This window comes from Thamnophis elegans, chromosome 6 (genome assembly GCF_009769535.1).
Source record: "Thamnophis elegans isolate rThaEle1 chromosome 6, rThaEle1.pri, whole genome shotgun sequence".
In the NCBI taxonomy this organism is placed as follows: Eukaryota; Metazoa; Chordata; class Lepidosauria; order Squamata; family Colubridae; genus Thamnophis; species Thamnophis elegans.
In genome coordinates this window covers 20,520,137-20,539,695 of record NC_045546.1, presented here as the reverse complement: position 1 = coordinate 20,539,695, position 19,559 = coordinate 20,520,137, and the positions used below count along the sequence as shown (strand labels likewise).

General features: G+C 41.5%; 1 protein-coding gene across 1 annotated transcript in view; it reads left to right on the top strand.

The window, feature by feature from the left end:
- Positions 1–874: 874 nt before the first annotated feature.
- The window catches only part of MICU2 (mitochondrial calcium uptake 2), a 71,993-nt gene continuing 53,308 nt past the window's right edge, over positions 875–19,559 (top strand). The window contains exon 1 of the mRNA XM_032220110.1: positions 875–1,243. Coding sequence (XP_032076001.1) covers positions 1,031–1,243 — 213 coding nt within the window. The 5' untranslated portion in view covers positions 875–1,030. The remainder of the gene's footprint in view (positions 1,244–19,559) is intronic.

The window sequence follows — 19,559 nt, the reverse complement described above, 5'->3', positions numbered from 1 at the left end:
TGCTTGCTTCCAAGCCACATGAGTTTGGCCTTTACAACAGCAGACCGGACTGGATAGGTTGGGAAAGGGGGGGGTTACTTTATCATGCGATTCCTGGGTCCCCTCCCCTGGAGCTCAGTTAAATGGAAACAAAAGTCGACCTTGCTTTCAAACAGGGAGCAAGAGGAAACATGCTTTTGTAACTCTGCAGGATCTGCTTTTCAGTATATCAGAGGAGAAACAAAGAGTCTAGCCTGTAAACATTCTTCCACAAACAAAAACAGGCTTTTCAGAGCAGCTCGAGCCAGCTAGGTTGTAGAGGCTGCTTTTGGCCCCCTTTTAGCACATTTTCTTAATCACAACAAAGTCCTTCATCTCATGAGAGATAATCAGCTTTCCTCACTGAAACAGGATTTCTCTCTGCTCCAAGAGGGGATGGGGGAAATCCCGGCAGCTGTTCTCAGTTAAAATGCAAACAGAGTTTGGGATTCAACTTCAACGTCCTTTTTACTCGAGGGGAGCTCAAAATAACATCTTTTTACTGTTCTGCCTCGAGTGCTGTAGGCTTGCTCGGGCATGCAGTTAACTCCATGCTTAGGAATCTCATTCAGATCAAGTTTATCATCAGGCATTCTTAATAGTAAAACTTACAGTTTAGGGTTAAGATACTTCGGACTTTCCATAATCTGTCCCATCACGTGGTGTAAACAGATGATGGTTTCGTTCCCATGCTGAGCGGAGACACAAACACTACTACTCTGGTTCACAAAGGCAGAATGCCCCAGTGGCCAATCCGAAACACAGATGTGATCACATGTCATGGAACTACATTTCCCATAAGGCAATCTCTGCCTACATTTCCCAAGAAGTAGTTTCTTAAAGGAGACAGTTCTTAGTTCCTACACTAGCTATATACTGCTGGGGCAGCACAGCCCTTGATGGAATAAGAAAACAGAATATCCAAAGCGAACCTGGAAGCTGTGAACTGTGGGCAGCTCTAACTAATCAACGTTTATGGATTGATGCCAACGATCTTTCTACTTCTGAGAAAATGGCAGCGGCCTGGGGTGCTGTTTGGGTTGCTCTGGTCCGCAGTTGCGGGAGGCGCGGGGCACTCATGCTTGGCAGCTTCCGGGAACGCAAAGGCTGGACAGCTCCGTGGCTCGCAACCGCCTCCCTGCTCGGAGGGGGTGCCTTGGTGGCCTCCTGCCGAGGATGGAACAGGCGGGAGGGGACTGGCAGCTTCTTCCTGGTTCTGGCACAGGTGAGTGGGGAAACAGCTATTAAATTACATTATTATTAGTGTTTGCGGGAAGAACGATTGGGGGGGGGGATTTTAGGCTAGAGATCCCTTATTCAAGTTCTCTCTTGGCCTGCTGTCTCTAGATGTGAAGGACTACAGCTCCCATCATCCGAGGCCAACATGGTTGCAATAGTGGGGGGTGCGGATGCTGGGAGTTGAAGTAGTAGCACATGGAGCAAGGGCGCTAGGTTGGAAAATCACAAATAGAATAACAGTTGGAAGGGACCTTGGAGGTCTTCTAGTCCAATCCCCCGTTCAGGCAGGAAACCCAACCCCAAATAGAATGGAATAGGAATGGAAATAGACTAGAATTCTTTATTGGCCAAGTGTGATTGGACACACAAGGAATTTGTCTTTGGTGCAGATGCTCTCACTGTACATAAAAAGACAAAATACATTCATCAAGAATCAAGGTATAACACTTAATGATAGTCATATAAAAATAAGCAATCAGGAAACAATATCAATATAAACAAAGTTACAATTCTGCAGTCATAAGTGGGAGTAGAGGGGTGATAGGAACAATGAGAAGACTATAGTAATAGTAATGCAGCCTTAGTGAATGGTTTGACAGTGTTGACAGAATAATTTACTTAGCAGAGTGATGGCATTTGGGAAAAAAACTCCTTGTGTCTAGTTGCTTTGGTGTGCAGTGCTCTATAGCGTCATTTTGAGGAGTTGGAACAATTATGTCCAGGATGCGAGGGGTCTGTAATATTTTCACTGATTAATTGTTCTGTCAGGAAATTTCTCCTTAGTTGTAGGTGCTTCTCTCTTGATTAGGTTCCACTCATTGCTTCTTGTCCTCTCCCTCAGGTGCTGAAGTCTTTTTCGACTCTTAGAGATCACATGGATCTTCTTACTGACAATGTGTCCTTAAATGGATCTTTCGGGTCTTCTAATGGTACACCCATCACTGCTTTAATTGAGTCCATCTATTTTGCTACTCACTCTGCCTCCACTTTCCCCATCATTAGAGCCTTTTCCAGAGAGCTGGGTCTTTCCATAATGTCCATTAAAGTAGGAAAATTTGAGCCTGGTCATTTGCAATAGCAGTAGACTTATATACCGCTTCATAGGCCTTTCAGGCCTCTCTAAGCGGTTTACAGAGAGTCAGCATATTGCCCCCAACAATCTGGGTCCTCATTTTACCCACCTCGGAAGGATGGAAGGCTGAGTCAACCCTGAGCCGGTGAGATTTGAACCGCTGACCTGCTGATCTAGCAGTAGCCTGCAGTGCTGCATTTAACCACTGCGCCACCTTGGCTCTTTGTGCCTCAAGGGAGAACTCTGGGTTGATTTGTTCAATAATTATTGGTTTGTTTTCTTGGCTGTCCATAATATATTCTTCTCCGATACAGAAGCATCAATACTTTTTCCTAGCCTCCTTCTCTGAAGTCCAACTTTCAACAGAGTGTCATAGGAAATACCATGGTTTGCCACAATTCTGATCTTCATAGGTATAGAAACCTCATAGCATTTGAATATCTTCCAAAGTCTTTGTGGCTGCTCAGCCAAGTGCATATTTCTTCACTATTTGTTCTTTTGCTGCTGATCCTAAAAGGCAGAAGGTATCCACACCTTTGGTATCTTCATTTTCAATTATAAGCCGGGTTATTGTGTCTGTTGTCGTTAGTTTGAACTGTATATTTAGTTTTAGTTCTAGGTTTTCATGGAAAATCTTGCAGATCCTTTCCATTTTTCAGCTACCGTGTCATCAGCATAGTACAGATTATTGTTTTTTCTTCTTGCAGTTTTAAAACCACGTTCATCTCCTTCCTGACCGGCTTCCCTTAATATATATTCAGCATATAGAGCGTATAAATAAGGAGAACATATATGTTCTTGCTACACTCTTTTGTGAACTTGGGAGCCAGTCTCCTTCACTGTATTCTATCTGTGCTGTGGCTTCCTGACTTGTATACAGTATGTAAATTTCTCATAAAGAAAGTGAAATGTTCTCAGGTTCCCATTTATCTAAAGCTGCTTGTGACTTAATTTTAGGAAAATGTTTTTTGTCCTTTTTTGCTATTACATGTCTTCATGTGGTTTGAAGACCTTTTCCTTGGATCCTGTATGACAGCAGTCCCTAACCTTTCAGGATCTGTAGACCAACGGTGGCAGGAGGAAGGGATGGTTTCATGTGTGCAGCCTAATCCAGACATGCACAAATGGAGCTTTGTGCATTCACCTGCTCTTTTGACAACCATACAGAAGTCATTTGCTATTGTTATCTTCCAGAATATTTTTAGCTCCCAGTCTTGACTTTAATCCTAGAATTTCCTAAGGGTCTCCTATCTAGGTACTAACATATCAGCAGGTCCCACTGAATTTTAAAAGCCCCACTTTGTCACTTTTCTGATATGTAAAAAGGTTACAGTGGGCTCTGCCGATATGTTTTCTAAGAGACAGAAGGTTTGTTATGCAGAATGTGATCGTTTAAGTCAGAATGCGTTGAAGGAGGAACAATGATACATTATAAAAATTAGGCCTCAACACAAATGAAAAACGAATTGTAATAGACTCCACACAGAATGATTGTATGTCTGGAGAATATAAATAGTCCTCATTTATATTCATACCCGCACACAGCACTCCCTTGCTGCTCACAGTTCCTGTTGACCCACATGCTCTCCATATCTCCTGCCAGTGGCACCCTATGGCACCCATCCATTCTCATTCTTGTAGCACCCTGCCAGTGCCATGCCCATGGCTCTTGTTTGGGCTTCCACCTTTTCCTGCTTAACAACCCACAAGTCCTGCAATTATGACATTAATCAGGTCTTTCAGGGTTACCTACTCTAAGTGATGTGATCACATGACATCATGCTTTATGGACACATCCAATAGAAGTTCCAATCCAACTGCTAGCATAACTCAAGAGCCACCTGTATATATACCATTGCTTCTTGTTTACTTTGAATTTCTTACACAAATTTTTAGGAAGAATGGTTAATTTGTATTTGTTATGTTTAGTGACTTCTCAGAAAAGATTTGACCAAATTCACCCTGACTGTTCTGTTAAAACTGTGTAGTTTAAGCAAAGTATTTGTAAGCAAGATATTTCATTAGGGTTAATTTTAGTACAGGTACATTACAAAAGAATATTACAGAAAAATATGTTTTCCTTGATTAGATTTTATACTTTAATGGGATTATTATAAAAGTAAATACTTTGTCAATTATGATATTTGATTTACATCATGTTAAAGCAGTTTTATTGCATTGGTGGCTGTAAAATTAATTGAATTGATTGCTGAAATGTGCTTATACAGGAATAATTTATACTAAATGTTTCTAGTACAGGATGATGTATAATGTTTTGGAAAAATATTTTTGACTTCAAAAAATAATTTTGCCTCCTTTGATTAAAAAGATGAAAACTTTTGAAGTTACTTTTGAAGGCTTCCTTAATATTTCTTTGAAAAATAAAGTAGAAAACTTTCTCTCACCAACTAAGAGTATCTTAGGGTTAGGATCTCACCAAAGCACATTAAAACACTCTCTAATAATGGAGTCTGGTTGCATAAGAAATAAAACTGGAATGATAGGAAGCTGCTGCTTATGATTCTTCATACTTCGAGAGGAGTGTTTCTCATCCTTGGCCACTTTAAGATGGGTTGACTTCAACTTCCAGATCTGGCTGGGGAATTCTGGGATTGAAGTCCAGCCATCTTACAGTGGCCAAAGCTGAGAAATACTGCTCTAGATTGTTTAAGGAATTGTTTTTTCTAAAGTTCCTGAAAGGATGTTTGAGATAACAACTAACTAAGTAACTAACTGTCTGCCTGTCTGTATGTGGCTATGTGTGTGTATGTTCCAGCATAACTTTGGAAAGCCTCGAGCAATTTCAACCAAACTTGGTACACAGATGTTTCTCTGGAAACAAATACTGTGGGAGTAACACACCCCTAACATACCTCAGGGTGTATGTTCTGTTAAGATGCAGCCTGTTGTGCCTTTAAATGACTTCCACTGAACTGCCGGAAAATGGATTCTACTATACAGCTAGTGGAGTTGCCATGGTAACGGCTTCACAGTACTCCACAGGGGGGCTTTCTCTGGTAAAGGGAAAAATCCAACATTAGAAATTACATTTGGTCTGGACTCCAGGTTATCGGTTAATTAGAAATATTGAACACTTTAAATATACTAATGTTTCCATATCACCATAATTAAATCAAACTTATTAAAGTGTACAGTTATGCCCTGAATTATTCAATTATGAAAATTTCATTTACTTTCCTTTTCTTTAATGTCCTTTAGATCTTTACCTTTTTTAGAGTTTTGGGTGAAGGTAGTACACCAGCCTTTTGGGATGCTCAAAATAAATGTTATTCTTTTTTATGGATACTGTGTAGCAATAAGTGCAGTCATTTTCCAGTATTGCTAAATACCAAACATAGTGATACTTTATCTTTAGCACTGTATTTCCAATATCGGAGTCACAGTAATGTACTGCAGAAAAATTTGAGATGGGACACTTCTGTAAAACATCTGTTGTGGGCTTTGACTTAATGTTTATTTTCAGATGGCGTGCAATCCTCTGAATTAACATGCCACACTGTAGTGTACTTCTCTCATTAACTAAACTCAGTTTTGAATGCTTCGTCTTTATGGTGTAATTATTTGAACCTGTATTGAGCTCAACCTGTTCTTCACTACTGTTGATTTATTTTTGCTTTTTAACAGCCTTTCTGTAAGGCAGTGGTGGGTTTCAAAAAATTTTGGAACCTCTTCTATAGGTGTGGCCTGCTTTCCGGGTCCACTGGTGGAACCTCTTTAAACCGGTTCAGTAGATTTGACAAACCGGTTCTACCGAATAGGTGCGAACTGGTAGGAACCCACCTCTGCTGTAAAGTGTGTATCAACTCCACCTTCTAAACTCAGTTTTCCAGTTTTCTTCTCTGGATATTAAAAGATCAAAGCTCATAAGTTTTAAAAAACAAGACCTTGCATATATACATGCTCTTTCACATGTTTTAAAAATATTCCATTCTTTTACATTAAATACATTTTAGAAATTATTACTAATTTTGTAATATTGCTTGTTTAATCAATTTATTAGCTACCTCAATCACCAGAGCAAGGATAGGATATCCTTCTCAGTTGCAGCCCCGACGCTATGGAACAATCTCCCCGTGGAGATCCGCACCCTCACCACCGTCCAGGCCTTCCGCACAGCCCTCAAGATCTGGCTATCCCGTCAGGCCTGGGGATAAGACTTTACTCTCGCCCCTCCCGAATGTTGAATGAATGTTGGGTTTTTATTGCTAATTATTTTTATTCACATTTTCTTTTTGTATTTTGTCCTGCACTCCCCTCCCTTATCATTGTAAGCCGCCCTGAGTCCCCTTAGGGAAAAGGGCGGCCTATAAATACTTAATAAAATGGGAAAAAAATGATATATATATATATATTTAAAGTCACAACCCCTGGTAAGCCCCAATTATGGGAGGAAGCTAACTGCTTCCATCATCTGTCAATCGGCTCATCACAAGAGTCTCCCTTTATTTATTTATCAGCACAAATAAAAAAAACACAAATATAACAAAGGCAACAGTAAAAATATTGGGTTTCTGTCGTGATGGACTCTTGTGACGAGCCGATTGACAGATGATGGAAGCAGTTAGCTTCCTCCCATAATTGGGGTTTACCAGGGGTTGTGACTCTAAATATATACCTTCTTCCCTGGCTTCAGCTGATAAGGAGAAGACCTGTGGCTTAATGGCTAAGACGTTTGCCTAAGATGCAATACAGCACAGGTTCGAATCCCAGTAAGGGTATGGCTAGCTGATGAGAGCTAAATAGCTTGAAATAGATCTATACTAGTCTCCCTTTATTTATTTATCAGCACAAATAAAAAAACATATGTGTGTGTGTGTGTGTGTGTAATTTAAGTAGCCTAACCGGCAATAGCATTTAAACTTATATACTGCATCATAGTGCTTTTACAGGTTTCTCTAAGCAATTTATAGAGTCATCATATCACCTCCAACAATCTAGGTCCTCATTTTACCCACCTCGGAGGGACGGAAGGCTAAGTTTGGTGAGATTCGATCTTCCAAATTGTAGACAGTCAGCAGAAGGAGCCTGCAGTACTGCACTCTAACCACTGTGCCATGTGGGTAAAATGAGATATGTACTTACAGACTTAAGCCACGCATTCTATATCTGCTGAAGCTTTCAAATGGACTACAAGTGTAACCCCTTGTAGGCTATGTTGCAGTAATCAAAATGAGAGATGACTAAGGCACAAGTGATCATGACAAAGGCCTCCCAATTTAGAAACGGGCATAACAAGTGCACTAGATGTTTCTTTATAAAGATTCCATAAAATGTATTTCTCTTTTATCCTCCTCCCCCTTTTTTTTACTTGCCAGTAATATGGATAGCTCTCTTACAATCCAGAAATAAAGGGAACAATCTATATATATATATAAAAGCAAAAAACACTCACTCTGATCACAATATCGCCAGAACCGTAAAGCCTACAAACTTGAAATGTGGCATGTATGTTCCTCTTGGATTCTAGGGGCTCACTTAGAAAAGGTTTTTCAAAATGACCATCAGACCATTAGTATTTCTTATATTATTATTAACGTGCTCTGATGCTAAGGAGTTCTACTGCCCCTCCCAACCTGAAAACATGCACATGGGCGTGGCCAGAGCGTGATTCATCCAGGCTGCTGGCTGGGAGGTTGGAGAGGAGCCTGAGGGAGAGGTGATAAGATAGGAGAGGATTCTGAGGGAGAGAAGGGGAGAGGATAGGTGGGGCTTCTGTGGTGCAAGCCTGAGGAAGAGGAGAGGATCAATGGGGCAAGGCTGAGGGAGAGAAGAGGATAGGATAGGGGAGGAGTCTGTGGGGTAAGCCTGAGGGAGAGAAGGGGAGAGGATAGGTGGGGCTTCTGTGGGGCAAGCCTGAGGGAGAGGAGAGGAGAGGATCAATGGGGCAAAGCTGAGGGAGAGAAGAGGATAGGATAGGGGAGGAGTCTGTGGGGTAAGCCTGAGGGAGAGAAGGGGAGAGGATAGGTGGGGCTTCTGTGGGGCAAGCCTGAGGAAGAGGAGAGGAGAGGATCAATGGGGCAAAGCTGAGGGAGAGAAGAGGATAGGATAGGGGAGGAGTCTGTGGGGTAAGCCTGAGGGAGAGAAGGGGAGAGGATAGGTGGGGCTTCTGTGGGGCAAGCCTGAGGGAGAAAAGGGGATAGGAGAGGATCAAAGGGACCAGCCTATGGAAGAGAAGGGGAGAGGAGAGGACAGGTTTTTGTGGGGCAAGGTTGAGGGAGAGAAGGGATAGGGGAGGATTCTTTGGGGAAAGCCTGAGGGAGAGAGGAGGAGAGGAGAGGCAGATGGTAACTACTCATTAATTTTCAAGCCGTAACTGTCGATTTATCAAGCCCAATCACATAGTTTCGCAGAGCAGCACAGATATTCAGCTAGTAGCAGATAACTGCCAAGCTAATATAAAACTATTTCATGCTGGAATACATTTCATAGGAACGAAATCAGAGATAAGGAATCTTTAGTCCTCCAGACCTAAACATTATACTTATATTATGGCTGAAAGAGCACTATCCAGGCTCTGTTTCAAAGACAAGGCTCATATTTATAAGATATAAAGAGTAGTGTTGTAAAACATGTTTGATGCTTTGCCAGCAGCTTTTCCCATCTAGTGTACTTGCATGAACTCGTGTGGGAGATGTTCAGAGTTCCATTTTTAATCCCCAGCCTGACATGTCAAATTTGTGAGTTTATGCAACAAATTTCCTGGATGATGCTGCGGAAAATACATGAGTACAAATTCTAAGTTAGCTTGTAAAATGATAGTAATCAATATTTATATATTGATATATAAAATACACTCAATTACAAAGTTACGATTTTATTTTATTTTTATTTTATTTTTGCATGGCCAATGTTCTCTATATTTCTTAGGGACCCCAGTGTAGCTTTGCCTTCACCCTCTTTTAAAAGCAACAAAACATTCTGCAAATTAATATTTCATTCTGGTTTTAGTATTGAGTTTTGATATGTGTAAACAAAAACAAAATATTTTTCAAGAGATCCAAATAAAAACAGTAATGTCTACATACTATTATCTATGTCTTATTCCTGTCTTATTTCTATATCTTATTTCACATTATTTATTCTTATGCTTGTGCAGATGTGATTGTTATATTCTTTATAAATGGATTTTAATTTTTCTAGCCTTTTGTGTTCCTCCTTTTTCTCCTGCAGCCCATCTTCGATAGTTCTATCTGCTGACAATTTGTTAGTCTGGAAATTTTCCCTGCTTGTAGAATAGGGAGGAAACTAAGGTTTGTTCTTCTTTTGTCCCAGTCCTAGCGATCTTTACGTTAAGCTCAGATTGTTGTTTTGAGAGTTCCAGCTAGTCTCCGTTGCTTCTGGCATGAACCATCATTGATGATCCTGGCTAAAATTCCTGGAAATGGAGAAAAAGGTCATTGGCTACAGGTAGTTCTCAATGTACAAACACAATTGAACCCAAAATGTATGTTGTTAAGTGAGATTTTTTAAAAATAGATTTTAGATTTTATTTGTGATTTATAGGCCGCCCTTTTCCCTGAGGGGACTCAGGGCGGCTTACAATTCATGGGAGGGGGAGTGCAAGACAAAATATAAGACAATACGTGAATGAGGAAAAAAAATAAAGCAATAAAACACAACTTTCATTCAACATTCGGGTGGGGGCGAATTAGAATCTTATCCCCAGGCCTGACGGGATAGCCAGATCTTAAGGGCTGTGTGGAAGGTCTGACGGTGGTGAGGGTGCGAATCTCCACGGGGAGATCATTCCAAAGGGTCGGAGCTGCTACCGAGAAGGCTCTCCTCCGCGTAGTCGCCAGTCGGCACTGACTGGCGGATGGAACTCGGAGGAGGCCTAATCTGTGCGATCTAATAGGTCGAAGGGAGGTAATCGGCAGGAGGCGGTCTCTCAAGTACTCAGATCCACTACCATGGAGGGCTTTATGGATGGTAAGTAGCACCTTGAAGCGCACCCGGAGATCAACAGGTAGCCAGCGCAGCTCGCGGAGGATAGGTGTTATGTGGGCGAACCGCGGTGCGCCCATGATCACTCGCGAGGCCGCATTCTGGACTAGCTGAAGTCGCCGGATGCTCTTCAAGGGCAGCCCCATGTAGAGCACATTGCAGTATTCCAGCCTAGAGATCACAAGGGCTCGAGTGACTGTTGTGAGGGCCTCCCGGTTCAGGTAGGGTCGCAACTGGCGCACCAGGCGAACCTGGGCAAATGCCCCCCTGGTCACAGCCGATAAATGATGGTCAAAAGTCAGCTGTGGGTCCAGGAGGACTCCCAAGTTGCGAACCCTATCTGAGGGGTGTAAAATTTGACCCCCCAGCCTGAGCGATGGAACACTGGCCAAATTATTGGGAGGGAAGCACAACAGCCACTCGGTCTTGTCCGGGTTGAGTACCAGTTTGTTAGCTCTCATCCAGTTCTTAACGGCCTCAAGACCCTGGTTCATCACGTCCACCACTTCATTGAGTTGGCACGGGGCGGACAAGTACAACTGAGTGTCGTCCGCGTATTGGTGGTATTTTATCCCGTGCCTCCGAATGATCTCGCCCGGCGGTTTCATGTAGATGTTAAATAGTAGGGGGGATAAGACCGAACCCTGCAGCACCCCATATGTTAGGGGCCTCGGGGATGATCTCTGCCCCCCAACCAACACCGACTGCGACCTGTCCGAGAGGTAGGAGGAGAACCACTGCAAAACAGTGCCTCCCACCCCCACCTCCCGCAGTCATCGCAGAAGGATACCATGGTCGATGGTATTGAAAGCCGCCGAGAGGTCAAGGAGAACCAAGATGGACGCATGGCCTCCATCCCTGGCTCTCCAGAGATCATCGGTCAATGCGACCAAAGCGGTTTCTGTGCTGTAACCAGGTCTGAAGCCGGACTGGAAGGGGTCAAGGTAACTAGCTTCCTCCAAGGACCGTTGAAGCTGGAAGGCCACCACCTTCTCAACAACCTTCCCAACAAAGGGGAGGTTGGAGACTGGGCGGTAATTGTTGAAAACGGCTGGATCCAAGGATGGTTTCTTCAGGAGGGGTCTCACCACCGCCGCTTTAAGTGCGGCGGGGAAGTGCCCCTCCCGAAGGGAGGCGGTAACGACCGCCTGGATCCAGCCTCGTGTCACCTCACTGCTGTTGGCAACCAGCCAGGAGGGACACGGGTCCGGTATACAGGTGGAGGCACTCACAGCTCGTATGGCCTTGTCCACATCCCCAGAGGCAACATCCTGGAACTCAACCCAGAGATGGTCTGCCAAGTTATCCCCTTGTGTCTCGGCTGGATCTGCAAAGGTGGAGTCCAAGTCCGACCGAAACCGAGCAACTTTGTCCGCTAAGAACTGGACATAATCCTCAGCCTTACCCTGCAGGGGGTCCCCCATATCCCTCCTATTTAGGAGGGAGCGGGTTATCCTAAACAGGGCAGCTGGGTGGGACTCAGCGGACGCAACCAAGGTGGCAATATATGTTCTTTTTACTGTCCTCAATGCCCTGATATATTCCTTGGTGCATGTTGTCAAAAGTGCTCGGTTCGATTCAGACTTATCGGACCTCCACAGGTGCTCTAGGCGTCTCCTCCGGCGCTTCTTCTCCCGGAGCTCCTAGGTGAACCAAGGAGGCCTCCGGGATCCACCGACCCGGAGGGACCGTAGTGGCGCAATCCGGTCGAGGGACTCCGATGCCGCCGAGTGCCAGGCAGCAACCAGAGTCTCCACCGAACTGTGGGCGAGAGTATCAGGAATAACCCCAAGCTCCGTCTGGAACCTTAGAGGGTCCATAAGTCGCCTGGGGCGGAACCACCTGGTCGGTTCCTCCTCCCTACAGTGGGGGTTTGGCCTCCGGAAGTCAAGCCTCAGTAGGCAGTGGTCTGACCACGACAGGGGTATGATCTCATTACCCCTCAGACCAAGATCACAAGTCCACTGCTCCGAGAGGAATACGAGGTCGAGCATGTGACCCGCTGAATGGGTTGGGCCCCGAATTACCTGGGTCAAGCCCATGGCTGTCATGGAGGCCATGACATTTGTTAAGTGAGTTTTGTCCCATTTTATGACTTTTTTCACCACATTTGTTGAGTGAATCTCACTGCAGTTATTAAATTAGTAACACGATTGTTAAGTGAATCTGACCTGTTTGTCAGAAGGTCGCAAAAGGAGATCCGAAGTGGCGCAGTGGTTAAATGCAGCACTGCAGGCTACTTCAGCTGACTGCAGTTCTGCAGTTCGGCTGTTCAAATCTCACTGGCTCAGGGTTGACTCAGCCTTCCATCCTTCTGAGGTGGGTAAAATGATGACCCGGATTGTTGTTGGGGGCAATATGCTGACTCTGTAAACCGCTTAGAGAGGGCTGAAAGCTCTATGAAGCGGTATATAAGTCTAACTGCTATTGCTATTGCTAGATCCCATGACTCCGGAACACTGCAACCATCATAAGAGTGAGTCAGTTGTCAAGCATCCAAATGGAAATCTCATGACCACGGGGATGTTACAACGGTCATAAATGTGAAAAATGGCCATAAAGTCACTTTTTTCAATGCCATTGTAACTTTGAATGGTCACTAAATGAACTGCTGAAAAATGTTTTCCCGAAAATAAGACAGGGTCTTATTTTCTCCCCCCCAAATAAGCATTTGGTCTTATTTTTTAGGAGGTATTATTTTTAGATGCAAGAGGCGGTGAGCATGACCACCTCAGGGCTGCTGCTGTGCTGCAATATTTTTGGGGATGGCTCATTTGGGGGGGGGGGGTTCAGGGAAACAGAGTATTGAGGCTTGGCTGTGCTGCTCCTGCTGGACAGGTGAGTCCTCTGTTTTAACCATTACCAATGTGATATCCTAACTGGCACCATCACCTCACTGTTCCTAACTCTTCAGTGTCATGCTGCTCTCCTGCATGCCAACTCACCTATGCCTTGTCATTCTGTAGAATGCTTACTTCTATGAAAATGTGCTAACACAGCTCTTTCCTGCCACACACACACAAACACCCAGAGAGCTTTTTTTCCCCATCAGAGCAAAGGAAGATCTTCCATTTTCTGTTGGACCAAAGACCTGGATTTGAGGCAAGAAAGAGGGGTTTGTTTGTAGTGACCACTGTAAGAATCTTCTCCCACAAAATAATTGTGGAAGAAATATATAGCATTTTTCAGAAAAGGCATACCTTTTCAGCTGCTATTGAAAAAGATAATACAAAATCTTTAAGGGTTGGTATTTTATTTGCCTTTTTTTTAATCCACAGCAATGCTGAATTTCAGGGCAAAGAATATAGTGGTATAGAAACATTATTTTGCAATTTTGTCTAGTTTGGTCTTAAAAGTCACTGTAATTGCCTGTACTAACTATAATTAAACTATTTAAACTTCCAACATTGCATGGGTTTTATATCACGTTGCGTTAAATTAGTTCAAGTTTCAGATATCTCTGAAGTTTAAATAACTGAAGCATTAAATATATCATGAGCGTCATAGTTTGCATTACTGAAATGCAGACATTGTTATGCTGAGTGACTAAAACAGTCAATAATATAGTCCGTATGGAATCTGTAAGGCCATAATGTTATGTTTAAATTTAGAAATGGATTTTTATTAAGGGTGTGCATTTGTTTCACAACACAGTATCACTTACAGCCTGTAAATGTAAGGTATTTATATCTTGAGCATTGGCTTTGAAAATATACTCACACATCCATGGTTTGTGTTAATGTTTCATTAAGGCTAGGGGAAGGTGTGCAGTGAAGTGTTACATAGTTTTTTTTAAAAATCTGTTGGGAATTTTAAGTACCTCTGTGTGTGGTGAAGATATTAAAATTATTGCTTTCCCCAAGTCAGATCTGATTGATTCTGTATGATGTGAAAAAATAAAATCCATTTGTAGAAAAATTAGCAGACTTTAGGTCCTTAACTTTGCTTCCTCTTGAACTAAATATGATAGATGCAATTTATTAAGTCAGGTCGGATGATCATAGAGATGGCTTTTTTTGAGAGGTACTGGATGGCCAAAGAAAGTACGGTTGAGGTAGCTGATGTTTTATAATTTTAGAATTCTTGATGTCTTTCTAATGTTCTCTAATATTCAAGGCTTTGTTTTTTAATAACTGTAGTTTGATCAGTGTACATGGTTTCTAAATGGAGATTACCGAGAAGATGCTTTCATTAAGATAAAAGTATAGTACAAGCCAAATGACTGTACTGTCATTAGTCATCAGTTTCTCTGTCATTGCTGTAGTCCTTGGACTTGATTATCCTGGGTTTTAACTAGCATCAAGGATCTTTATAATAAATATCAATCTTTTTTTTCATTATCAATAATCCTATCCTTGGAATATGAAGGGTTTTTTTTCAGGGGATCTTATACAAGTATAAAGGGACGTGTTGGCTCAGTGGCTAAGATGCTGAGCTTGTCAATCAGAAAGGTCGGCAGTTCAGCAGTTCATATCCCTAGTGCCGCGTAACGAAGTGAGCTCCCGTTACTTGCCCCAGCTTCTGCCAACCTAGCAGTTCGAAAGCATGTAAAAATGCAAGTAAAAAAAAAATAGGAACCACCTTTGGTGGGAAGGTAACAGCGCTCCGTGCACCTTTGACATTTAGTCCTGCCAGTCACATGACCATGGAGACATCTTTGGACAGCACTGGCTCTTCGGCTTTGAAACAGAGATGATCACCGCCCCCTAGAGTCAGGAACGACTAGTACACACATGTGTGAGGAGAACCTTTACCTTTACCTTATACAAATATAAATTATGGAGATAAATTCAGGAAGAAACATATAATGATAAAGAGTTAGGTATTTTGCGTGTCAAAAATAAAACTTGAACTTTCCCTAAATTGACGGACAAATAATTTTTAAAAAATATTTGTATACAAATTGTATTGTTAGAGAAGCTAACAAAACTTGCTTTAAATATGATGCAAAACAATTTTATGGAGAATTAAATTCATACTTCTGCATGATAGTGAAAGACGACAGAAGTTGTAGTCAGAACTTCAGGATATGGAAATGGAAGAAAAATATGAGTTGATTCAGTTGTGTAATTTGATGCGGACACATTTCTACATTCCATTAAGTCCCATCTACGTATTAATTGAAGGAGACTGACTAATCTTCTAAATTAAAGGAATGATATTCCCAACACAACTGTACAATACCTTTGTTATACAATAGGTAGCTTGTTTTACTCCTTATTCAGGAAGGAAATAAACTGTTATAATTATCCATTCTTAACAGTGAATATCTTAAGGCTTTTTAGAGGCTTTCCTTATTGACAGTATCATCATTAAAAAAAGAGAAGGAATTCTGGTTGCAGGTAAAAATTCACATTACAGACTCTTTACCTGTATAATTTTAATATTTATACCTAGTAAAACATAGCAAACAAATACTTCTAAGAATAGCAGATACTTGATTCTGATACTTGATATCTGTTTATTTAGTGATCTTTTAAAGTTGCAATGGCACTAAAAAACAGTGATTTACAACTGTTTTTCACACTTACAACCTATTTTGCAACATCCCTATGGTCACGTGATTAAAATTCAGATGCTTGGCAACTGATTCATATTCATGATGGTTGCCATGTCTCCAGGTCATGGGATTACCTTTTGCTACCTTCTGATAAGCAAAGTCAATAGGGAAGCAGATTCACGTAACAATTGTGTTACTGACTTAACAACTGTGGTAAGAAAGGACATAAAATAGGATAAAATTCAATTAACTGTCCCACTTAAGCAACATAAATTTTGGGCTCAGTTGTGGTAAGTTGACCTGTATGTATAATCATAACACATATACATACATACATGCATGCATGCACATATACATGAACATACCAGAGGTGGGTTGCTCCCGGTTCAGCCCGGATCAGGCAAACTGCTAGTGGTGGTGGCGGGAGGCTCCGCCCACCCGCCCAGATGTGTCTGCAGATGCGCAGAAGCGTCAAGCGAATCAGTAGTAAAAAAAATGGAAACCCACCACTGGCACATACTCATTCTTATTCATATACATACATACATATATCCTGCCTATCTGATCTTTAGCTTTGTAATTGTAGCAAAAGATCTGAATACCAGAAAATGACTAAATGATGATACAGCAGAAACTAATGAGTAAAGTTATTTTTGGAAGAGAATGTTAATCCTAGGTTTTCTTTTCAACTTTTTAAATATGCATTATTATGCAAAGTATAAGAGAATAGGTGAGGAGTGTGATAAAGAGGTAAGGTAAAGGTAAAGGTTCCCCTTGCACATATGTGCTAGTCGTTCCCGACTCTAGGGGGCAGTGCTCATTTCCGTTTCAAAGCCAAAGAGCCAGCGCTGTCCGAAGACGTCTCCATGGTCATGTGGCCGGCATGACTAAACACCAAAGGCGCACAGAATGCTGTTACCTCCCCATCAAAGGTGGTTCCTATTTTTCTATTTGTATTTTTACATGCTTTCGAACTGCTAGGTTGGCAGAAGCTGCATTGTAAACAGGAAGCAGAGTAACATTTTCCTGTGTGCTTCTTTATTTGGCCAAAGAGTTGTGTCAAATCATCTTAACTCCCTTTCACTCTGTGAATGACACAAGATTGTGGCAGATCTCATAAGTTAATTTTCAGTGTGTTATGTGAGCCTGCATTCTGATCTTGCATTCTATCTTTATAAAGGAAAGCTCAGAAAGTTGTGTGTTTCCTTTTTTGTTGTTTCCTTGGTTGATCAGATAGAAATGCAAGAGATTACACACAATATCTATTATGAAAAATGTCCTCAGACCTGTGTGAAAAAAATTGTTTTACATTATTGTATAGATTTTTGAGAAGTTTAACCTTTTACTACCTAAAACACAATTGTACTGAATTTATTTAAAAGAGAAAATTACAATGTTTGCCTAAATGACTTGGATTCATACTTTGAAATCAAGGTTAACATATTATTTGACTAGTAAGCATGACATTATGTCTGAGTTGATTACTATATTTAGTTAACCATATAGGAATTATTCCTTAGATACATTATAATCTCTTTTTATGTCATTAATTCTAGATCAAATGCTGTAGAAATTGTTGGAAATTCTTAATACATGGGCGGTGGGGGGGGGGGGGGGAACGCCGTCGACCCAGAGGTTTCAAAACAGAATTACAGCTGCTCTGGAACATAAAATGTATTGTACTTTCTCTGCCATCCCACTGACAAGTAGATTTAAACGAGCGAAGTAGAGCAGATCAAAATGAAGGTGGTATGGCTAATAAAATAATAGCAGTCTTTTGGTCTGTAATTCCTCCTTAGATTAGATACGTGATACTTTGTTGGCACAAAGTTCAAAAGCCTATTCCCATAGTATTAGTAATTTGATTTCAGTCATGCACAGGCTTGTTGACAGCCATTTACTAGAAACCTCCTGTATAGTTGAAGAGGTAGACCAGGTATCCTGTTGTGCTGTAATAAGGATATTGGCATTCCACTTGCAAGAGCTATTTTTAGCTCAAGCTTTAGGTTTATGATGGTGTTGCATATTACTAATAAATGCAGTAAAATTGCCAAATAGTAGAGATCTGACTGTATTTTAACTTAATATTATTTTGTTCCTCCTTCAGGCAGTGAAAAACTTCATGGAAAGTTTTCTTTAATTATTTAAAGCAAAATAGTTAGCGTAATCTTGCAAATATTTCTTCCCTAGTTTATCCTAAATTAGTTCATTTAGTTTAGTTAAATCCTAAATTCCTTTTGGTTTCTCAAGACTAAAGTTAGAATACAAAGCACCATGAACAAATTTTAAAAGAAAATCAAAATAGAAATAAATGTAAAACTTGTTAAGCTCACAGCATGAAGGACTTGATATATATTTTTCTAATTGTGGCAACAGCCCTAAAAAGTATTATATCCTATTAGCTAACACTGGAAAAGGGCTGAAGACCAGGGCTGAAATAACCTTTAAAAACAGGTAAATATGGCTAATATTTCTTAGCTGCTACCCATACATTTGTCCAAGAAGTAAAGTGATTATTCAGTACTGAAGTAAAATTGGAGAAAATTATATTGTTGAATGAAACTTGGCTCCATACAATTTTCTGGACAATGCACTGCAGAGCTGGTTTGGTATTCCTCAGGCTAGGAGAGAGTGATTGGCCAAAGTCACCAGCTGGCTAAAACACACAGTTTCTAGTAATACTTTTAACAATTCTACCAAATTAGCTCAATTATAAATTCCCAATAATGTTATCCCTTAGAATAGTGTTGGCAAACCTTTTCAGCCACTGAGTGTTGAAATGGGAGCGTGTGGGTGTGCAGGCAATTGGAAGAACAGCCGCCCGGCGTGCATGTGCACACTGGGCAGCTGCTCTTCTGGTTTCCAGCACGTGCATGCACATCAGCCACCTGGTCTTCCAGTTTCTGGTGCGCATGCACTTGCGAACACCATGGGCATGGTATATAATGGTACTCTCTTGAAGAAAGAAGTATTAGACATTGCAAATTATAAACCATTGCACTGATTCTTTAGGGAAACAAAATTTTGCTGTAAGATCTTAACACAGTGCTACATCTGGAGAGAGCGATGCCAGATGAACAGGCAGGTTTCAGAAAAGGCAGAGTGACATGAAATCAGATAATTAATATAAGAAGAATAATGGAAAGAGCAAGAGAATTTAAAAAGGTTTGTTTTATTGAGTACATTTAGGGCTTTTTGTAGATTATGCCAAAAGGTGGCATTTAATGGGTGTGCCAGAACACTTGATTATTCTTCAGAGGAATCATGTTCTTGTTTACTGTGAACAAGAAGCTACTACTGTAAGAACCAACTTCAGAAAAAACCAAGGAGGCACTTCTGGTTATACTTCCGCCCCCCTCGGAAGCCTGGTCTGCAAGCTCTGCAGTCAGCTCCAACCTCTCCCTGTCAGAGAGTCCAATTTTGGACCATAGCCCCACTGAAGGGGTGAAGTAAGGTGGGACCGCCTGGCAGGTCAAGGAGAGCTGCATCTCTCCTCCCTGACTGGGAAAACCCCCTCATCTGAGGAGAAGTAGTGGCAGCCATCTTGGGGACAGCCTGAATACCCCAGATTGTGCTGGTGAGGAGAAAGTGAATGGAGTGTGAGCTGGATGAGAAAATACTTTTTATTGGAAGTTAACCCCAGAAATCCAAAGGGGAAGCATCTTTAAAGCTATTTGTTGAAGCTACGAATGGGCACACAGGAAAATACCGGAGAATTGAAGGAGGGGAAAAAAATCTTCTTAAATACTAAATAGAAACTTGATT